We start from the raw sequence: 9,561 nt of genomic DNA on the forward strand, positions 1-9,561 counted from the left end.
CAAACACGCGCATATTCACAGTACACACATATGATGTAAAATTATATAAATTTACACATACTGTGATTTTGATCATACTGTCCTATAATGCAGGAAATATAAAACATTTTTACCCAGAATAATAATGTTTGGAACTCTGATATTAAAAACTACACAACGAATTTTCATAAAATGGAGTCAAAATGGTCCAAACCCATTACGACGATCCTCAAAGATTTAATTTCACCTCAATTTCAATTTGAAATCACGCAAAAGTTGTTCCAGTTTCATTCCACGCTATAGCTTAAAGCATTTTAATAGTCACAAGCTGCATAAAATGAGAAGTTACAGCAGCTGGTAACGTAATTTCACACCCCCAACTATGACTTTTAAGCTTATTTTGCTAAGAATAACTTCAAATTGAACAATATCTTCATTTTGTCATTCACAAGACATCCTGTGTCGATGAAAGACTGCAAAGCATCATTAAACTGCATCTCTAAAGGTCACTCGATTGATGCGGTTTGGTCATTCGGTTGAACACAGAGCTTGTCTGATGCAATAGTATGTGAGATTACCTGAATAAATGAACCTATTGCAGTGGATTCAGTTCATTTAGAGGGATTTGATGAGCGTCTATTGAGTCTCTCGCCACGCCTGCAATACTTTTCCCACTATATACGATGGAATTATTTATTAATTTTTGAGAAAGATTGAATCCACGAATGTTGTATAACGCAGGATCAGCCACACACAGCTTTGACAGTTTGAAGCCCACAAGATACAGGAAGCTGGTATTTTCAGGTTTCTTATTATATTATTCAATGTGTTTCCATCATCCTGGAATCCATACAATTGCATAATGTGTCAAGGACAAACCCACACGAAATTTGCTCTAAGGTTGCTCTTTCATAGCTCGTGAGACTTAAGTTAAACACATTTTGAGAATGCCATTAAGTATCAACGACGTCCCTCCTAAAATCCTAAAAGAAATACAAAATAGACACGCATGAGTCAATTGTTAACACACAGTATAAGTATAGAGCAATGATATCAACGCCGTACACACTCACAAGTTGAGTTCATGTTGAAATCTCATTAAAATCAGATCTCATTTTGAGATATTTTTGAGATCACTTCAGAAACTCCCACATGTGAGATTTTTGTTTTCTCTCAAAATCCGAGACACAGGAGCAACACTCTATTTGATCTTTCTTTTGAGAGAAGATATTGTATTTCCTTCAGGAAGTAACTAAAGTGAAAGGTATATACATATTGGTTTTATGTTAGGTAACATGTTGTTTATTCTTATATCTGTTGTTGTTGTTCTTTGAATATATGCATATATATATAATTAATATATTCCCCAATATATTTATTCTCAGATTTTGAGAATATATTTGTGGGGTTGTTTTAAAATGAGGAGGCAACGTATATTTATAAATATTGTGCAAAAGTTCATTTATTTCAGTAATTCAACTTAAAAGATGAAACTATATTATATAGACTCATTACATGCAAAGTGAGATATTTCAAGCCTTTTTTATTTGTTATAATTTTGATGATTAAGGCTTTTAGCTTATGAAAACCCCAAATTCAAAATTAGAATATTATGAAAAGGTTTTAATAGCTGTAAGCCATAATCATCAAAATTATAACAAATAAAGGCTTGAAATATCTCACTTTGCATGTAATGAGTCTGTATGAGTAATATTTTAGTTTCACCTTTTAAGTTGAATTACTGAAATAAATGAACTTTTGCACGATATTCCAATTTATATATATATATATATATATATATATATATATATATATATATATATATATATATATATATATATATGAAGACTTCAGATACAAAAGCTTCTAAGTGCCATCAGACAAGTTCAGTAATTTCACTTTAATGACAATTAATAGGTTATTTTCATTGCCATTGAAGTGAAATAACTGAACATAAACATACAAGCTTGACACAAATTATAATTTTAGAAGACAATTTCAGATGGCATTTAGAGGCATTTGCATCTGAAGTCTTCATATATACAATTATGTGTTTACCTATTTTTAATTATGAATATACTCATTTCCTTACTAATACTAATTACACAGTATAAATGACAGTCGAAAATCCAGGCCGACTTGATTGGTTGACTGTGATGCTTTCAAAATGAAACCTCTCAACAGATCATTGCACACAATTGAAAAAAAAAATATATATATATCACTAAGCCCTGTCGTGATGTTTGAAATCCCAGCACTATCCAGACCACAGCTAGCCTGATTCATCCTATGTCAACCATGCGACTTCATAACAGCTGATCCTCTTTCTTTACACCTGCGAGTAGCAGATGAAGCTCTGCATCAGAGAGACCTCTCAGCAGAATGAGCCTCCCTCCAACAGAGCGCTCTCTGAGAGGCTGCCATGTATTCTGATCATCCTCATCATTTGCTTGGATAATAGGAGACTGGAGTGGAAATGACTTGTTTGCCGTCTGTGTAAATGTGGATGGTTCTGAAGAGGGTGGTTGAGAGTGACAGTCTGAAGGAAAGTTATTAGACAAAGCCTTCTTCTGAAAGCTCACCACAATGAATTAGCTTCCCCGCTTCTGCTGGAGAGCTGCAGGCTGCAATGTTTTCCACAGTTTAAATACGTTTTTCGATGGACTCGAGGAAATGGAATGTTTACAACTGCTTTTCTGAAACAGAAACCTCTTGGAGAAAATGCTATTCTGACATCGGCTCAAAAACACAACTGCAGAGCCACTGGCCACAAGTTTGAAACACACACATCTCTGTTAACCATGTCTACTGACTGAAGTGCTTCTAAACTCACTGCCCCTTCTGTAGAGAAGCATCTTCTCCAGGTTTCTGCTTTTGTCTTCGGTGTTGATTTGTATAATTTCCCACCTACTTTACAGAAAGATTACAACACAAATATATGCACAAAAATGCTGTCATTATACTCATCCGTGTGTCCCGTAAGTCATTCTAATTCTCCTTCAGGCAAGAATCAATGGCATTGGTGTTAATGATATCAAACCTGCTGGGTTGTCTCAGAATGTTCCATATTTTAATTAGAAAGCAAGTACAAATTCAATTTGTGAGTTTTAGGAAGATTTTCAGTGGATCATCTACGTTTTTATTGGTTATGACTTTATGTTTTTTTTTGTTTTTTTTGTCTTTATTTTGGAGCTTGACAGTCATGTCATCAGGAACTTGGACATTAAATCATGCCTATTTTTACAATTGATTAATTTATCAATTATTTATTTGACTAATCAGATAATTTTCAGATGAAATCAGATATTCTGCCAATGTACAACACCACTGTGCAAATCTATAAAAATAAAAAGATAGATGCGCACACAAGATCTAGCTACAATGCATGAACATTAAAAAAAAACATTTTGTTCTATTGAAAAGATAACAGTTTGACGTGGGTGAGTAAATAAGTATAATAAATAATAAAGGTTTTTCTATATACTATTGTTCACTCATTAATTAAATTAATCATATTACTGTATAGGTGACTACAGCTTAGAAGAGGCAAAAATCAGACAAACAAAGAGAATGAGAGAAAAAGCTTTCTGAGTGGGCTGTCACCACTCAACACCGTTTTGCGCTTGCTTTAATTACAGGATTCACAGCAAAAAAAAACAAAAAAAACATATGTCATTTATCATCCAAATACCAACACCTTCACACAACACTGTACAGAAATGAAGACATCTTATTCATCTTCCTCTCTCAACCCCAGCAAAACCATCTGTGCGACTAGACTACCCCTCTTTCTCATCCTTAACGCTCTCCGTCTCTCTATGATGGAATATTTAATGTGTTTTCAGTTCAATCAGGTTAGCTCAGCGAGACGGGAGGGGCCACGGAAACCCAATGGGTCTAAACAGTGAGAAGTACGTGTCCATATGGCATCCTAAACAACATCACAACTCCTGTGAGAAAGCACACCGTGAGGAAACACAAGATGGGTCATGCATGAAACACTGCACACTGCAACCTTTTTTCTTTCTTTTTATTTTTTACTTTGATTAATGCAATACCTTTTGCTTTATGGCAAAGAATGACACTAGAGTGCATTGCGCTTGCCGGATGAGAGTTGTGCAGTGAGCTGCTTCCATGCTTTGAGCTTTACGGATTTAGTCGCTGCTGTATATGGGTGGAGCACTGCTGTTTTTCAACACCTCCCAGAGCTTCTTGTGATGTGATCTTTAGTTAGATCTGCACACAAACTCACAGGTGCGAGCACAACAACAAGCATCGTCAAGTTCTTTGTTAAATCCTAATTAGACCATGGATAATGCAGAACAAATGTGTTGCAACCATTTTCTACAGTGCCCTAATAAAGCTCTGCTGTCCTCTTTGGGTTGAAAACAGCAAAACAGGAAGCAGAACTAAACTCTCATGTCTTTATGTTCTTGATTTCAGGACCACGGACAGCGTCTTTCTGAATTCTTGTCTGGTAGAACACAACATAACAAAATGTGAGACTTAACGATACAATTTGATAGAATTAAGTTAGTCAGTAAATGTTTAGCCGTGATCACCTTGACATATTCGTCCATAAATACAAGGGCAAACTACAGAATATTACACTGAAAAATGCCTTTTTGGTTTTACTATTTTGTAACAAGTGAATCTAATTGATTTATAATTAAATTGATTTATATAATATATCTTGAGCTGAACATACTCATGTTTGGATATTATATAAGCTCAATTCTAATGATTAAAGTCAGCATATCCATTCACATGCCAATTCTACTTGTATGCCACTTGTTTATGTAGTATGTACGCAGTTGCATAAGATGCTGATAAGGAAAACGTTCAAGATGTTCGATTAGCGTCCCTTTCTTCAGTTACTGGTATTGAATGTACTAACATTCAATATTGTAGGCTACGTTTAATAACTATAATAATAATATTGTAGATCAAATCAAACACCAACATTGAACGCAAAACAGCATCAACAGAACTGTACGCGCCACTATCAATTACCAACAACAACTATTTGCAAGCCTCATTCGCTCCATTCATTGTCCAGCCCTTCATAATTAAATATTCGGGTGTAAAAGCCAATGGCCACTCCCCCAAACACCATATGCAAATAAGTAGACAGGACCGGAGCTGAAACAACTCAAATTGACACAGTGCGTTTATATTGTAAACTCATTTATTATTAGGATACTCACCAAAAAGTAAAACGTTTTCAAATGAATACAATTAAAATATAAATTATATAGGCTACTTTAAATTTCTGCATCAACAACGAGAAGAGTCTCGTCTCCGGTAGGAAACCAACCTCAACCATGCGAAAACCCTGCATTAACCTATTCAGGTGCACCTAAGCTCGCGCATCCCTTCATGAACGCGCATTAGCGAGTTGAGAAACATGCATAACTGCACGAGCCATTGCAATTGTGGTTCTTACTGACAGACTGTTTTCAGTGGGACAGACTGACGTGTCAAACTAGGATGCTTTTAAACGAAGTGTACGGAAGCAGAAAATTATCGTTTGCTATGGAGAGTTCTGAATAAATGACCAAACCGATTCAATATGTTCCGGGATACAAGCCGCCTTTTCGTCCGTGACAGACATTTGGGGATGCGCGCGGCATAGCGTATAAATGCGGCAGTTAAAATATATGTAGGCTATATAAAATAAACAATGACGAATTCAACAAATATAACTTTTTAAAAATAATTTCCGTGACTTACCCTCAACAATTAAAGTCTTCATGTTTTATGAATATATCCAGTAAATGAGTAATCCCAGAAAGAGGTCCCCGTTGGACTGGAGAAGACGGTGTTTTCCTCGCTGTGGTAAAATTGAATAATTTGCAAACCTCACGGAAGATGAACCACCATCATCCCTGTCGTTGAAACTTTAGCCGACGGTCGCCGTACAGGCGCGGGACGGAGAGCAGCGTCTCCCGGTGGTTCCTCTCTCAGTCATTTGGGCAGAGACACAATCACAGTAATATCCAAACTCAAATATCTGCTTCTGCCGAAGAGGACCAGCCCGGAGGAATGCCGAAACCTGGCGAAAGTCACACGGGAAGAGGATAAACTACTGTCGGGATGAATCCATATAGACTGTATGGCACATTTCCGGTGAAAGCAGAAGTATTCCAACGACCCGAGTGTCCGTGCAGCCGCGCGGGAGGAACGGGAAGAGGCTGTGGCGCCGTGCGTGTGTGTGTGTGTGTGTGTGAGAGAGAGAGAGAGAGAGAGAGAGAGGGGGGGGGGGGGGGGTGTTAAGAGATGAATACGAGTCACTATTCCACACATTTTTCTAAACACATCAACAAAAATGTATGTTCAATTTGGATGAAAATAAATTATATGGATTAAAAATGTTCCCCATATTCCCATTCTACAGTAATAAGCTATGTAATCAATCAATAAATAAATAATGACAGCAGGAAATTTTCAAGAGATCCTTGTCAATGGTAATATGTCCCAACATGAAATGTCTTTATTTAACTTTATATTTAGCTTGAGATTGCTCAATTAACACATATTATTAGTCATGTCCAATGCTTAAAATTTACTTTAAAAATCACTCAATCACTCAAATGAAACCATAAAAGCACCCATTTTACAGAATGATCCATACATTGAATCGTGTCTATTGTTCACCCAAAAAGGAAAATTCTGTCATATTTTACTCGCCCTCAGGCTGTTAAACGCGTATGAATTTCTTTCTTCTGCTGAACACAAAAGAAGATATTTTGCAACCAAACAGTTGGTGATCCCCATTGACATCCATAGTATTGACTTCCATAGTATGAAACAAACTATAATAATAGGGTCCATCAACTGTTTGGTTAACCATATTTTTCAAAATATCTTTTGTGTTCAGCAGAAGATAAAAAACATACAGGTTTGGAGCAACATCATTTTCAGTTTTGGGTGAAATATTTATCTTTCAATATATATATTTTTTTGTTGTTGTAATTATTAATCTAGTATTGTTAAAATATTAGTATAATACTTGACATATCTGAAAATGTAATTTCACAATATTGTACCTACTGTAAATAGTAGTGTAAAAAAAAAACTCAACTGAAATAAATAAAAAAAATTATAAAGGTAGAGGGTATTGTGAGAGAGAGAGAGAGAGAGAGAGAGAGAGAGAGAGAGAGAGAGAGAGAGAGAGAGAGAGAGAGAGAGAGAGAGAGAGAGAGAGAGAGAGAGAGAGAGAGAGAGAGAGAGAGAGAGATTAATGTTTTATAGCACAGGAGCAGGAATAGAGCACTAATGAATCTTTTATAGATTTCAGATGCTTTGACGTGCAGAGAATCCATTTGTATAAAACGAAAGCATTCCTGCACATATGTACACACACGGAATTATAAACACAGATGCCTGAGGACATGTAAACTTTTAGAAAATTTAGTTTTATTAACAAAGTTCGGGACGAGCACGTTCAGATTATCTAGCCAATCAGCGCGAGAGGAGGCTTATATATAGAGCCGACTTACCTCGGCTCCACAACAGTTTTCCAGCATCCCTCCTCCAACCCAACTCCTCACTCTCCATTATTCCTATCCTAGCCAGGGATGGGGGGAGCACTTGGGTCCGGGACACATTCTGCGCTCCGAGCCCTCTCCCCGGACACCATGCCAAATACACATCTGATTATTTGTAAGTGTGAACTAGGGAATTATCTGACCTAAACATATTTGACTGACTGGTCACTCACTCTACTAATACTCTAAGTAACTTTGCAACTTGTCAACTAACTCTCATTAAAGTTAGTAGAGCGTCTAAACTGGACCATTGAAATAAAGTGTCAGACACATATCATCAAGTTCCTTTGCCTTCATTTAACACACTGCTCCATAAATCAACTGTCTCTGTACAGGTGTGAAATATGAGAAAGATGACATTCGAGTTTAATGACTTTGAAGGCCTCTTATGTTACAGTCATACGAAAAGAGTTTCGGCTATCCATAGGTCTACTTGTGTGAATTATCCACTGTTTGGTGTCTCCAATGAGCACAGCAAAAGAAAATCAACAAGTGCAAGAAGTGCGGAAAAAAAATATATTGCTAAATCAGGCTTTCACTTTCACTTATTTGCATTTCTGTTGGGTAAAGCATTGCCAAAGCACTGTAAACCTAAAGCTTATATACATTTATATGCATTTGTTTCAAAATGTACAACAACAAAAATACTATACACGAAAATAAATAAACAACATCTTAATAATGCAAAGAGGAGCTCAGACTTTTTGCAAATGTCTCCTTTAGTGTTCCCCACCAGAAAGACATGAGAATGAATATATAAGTACTTTCATTCATTTCAACAGTGCACAAAACAGTTGCATTAGATTCCCAGTTGTTTAGCATCATCCAGGCATTCATTTATATATGGCTCCCAACATGCAATAATGCAGCATCCAACTAATTCTGTCCATGCATACACATTACCTTGAGGATTCTCCGAAGGTGTTGATTGTGCCGTATTTGAGATTGCCTTTAATACTGCGCAATAATTGAGCCTGTGGCTACCAAACACATTTTGCACTAACAAATTAGTGCTGGAGTGTAATGAGCAGTGCCAGATTGTGGATGCAATACAGTGTGTAAACTTGAACAGTGGATGAAATTAGCATGTTAATTCTCCAAAAAATATTTAAAAAACAGGGATATTGTTTTAGGCAGAAGACGCCCCCCGGTGACCAAAGAAGATGGAGAAGTCAGTTGTGGATGCCGATTCTCGTTCACTTATTGTGTGATGATATCTTGGTGTGGGGCATGTTGTCACACTATAATGGCACATTTGAAAGGGATGTCTTTAAACATTAAATAAAATCCATCTTTCAACAGATATTTAAAATTCAGGGTGATTAAATGGCTTTTTAGCTATCTATTTAGGCAGAAAAAAGAAAAGCAATGAACACTCTGAAAAAGTTATATACAAAAATCTCAATCTATACTGTCATAAAATTGCAACATATAAAGTGAAATTGCATATTAATTATTTATATACCTTGTCCTGATTACAAAGAACAACGTTCAAACTCTGTTACAGTCTACCTCTATTATTTATTTGACTCTTGTCTGAATGTGTGTCCTTGTGGCTTTGTTATGTTCACTTTTCACAATACTATTTTTAGTCACTAAAATGACCATGATATTGATATATTTTATTTTGAGGACTGTTTTGAATTAAGTGTTGATTATAACTCTTGCGACAACTTCCTATTGTGACAAGCCAGGTCTCCCCTTGAGAGAAATCCTTGAAAGGATTTAGAAAAGAACATCAAATATGCACCGCATGGCATGCTAAATGACTTCTTAAAGATTGTTTTAAACGCAAACATACATTATTTACGATGGCCACAATTTCAAACTAATCCCTTCTCAAGTCTTGAAGAGTTGAAGTGATGAAGGGGCTTTAAGATGACAGAGAGAGAGCTTTCATGCTGGGAGCTGTTTTTAACCGTTTCCATCAGCCACATCCAGAACTTCCTGCTGGCTGTTTTCTTTATGTCAACTCACAAATCAAATTGTATTAGTTAGGGATCTGCCTGCATGCTGACATGTGAAGAAATCA

General features: G+C 36.3%; 1 protein-coding gene across 1 annotated transcript in view; it reads right to left on the reverse strand.

Annotated features, from left to right (window-relative positions):
- rtn4r (reticulon 4 receptor) overlaps window positions 1–6,177 on the reverse strand; it is an 83,344-nt gene extending 77,167 nt beyond the window's left edge. Inside the window, exon 1 of the mRNA XM_079607353.1 lies at window positions 5,713–6,177. Within this exon, the coding sequence (XP_079463479.1) occupies window positions 5,713–5,734 (22 nt within the window). The 5' untranslated portion in view covers window positions 5,735–6,177. The remainder of the gene's footprint in view (window positions 1–5,712) is intronic.
- Window positions 6,178–9,561: the final 3,384 nt, after the last annotated feature.

The sequence above is a fragment of the Phoxinus phoxinus genome, assembly GCF_949152265.1.
Source record: "Phoxinus phoxinus genome assembly, chromosome: 3".
In the NCBI taxonomy this organism is placed as follows: domain Eukaryota; kingdom Metazoa; phylum Chordata; class Actinopteri; order Cypriniformes; family Leuciscidae; genus Phoxinus; species Phoxinus phoxinus.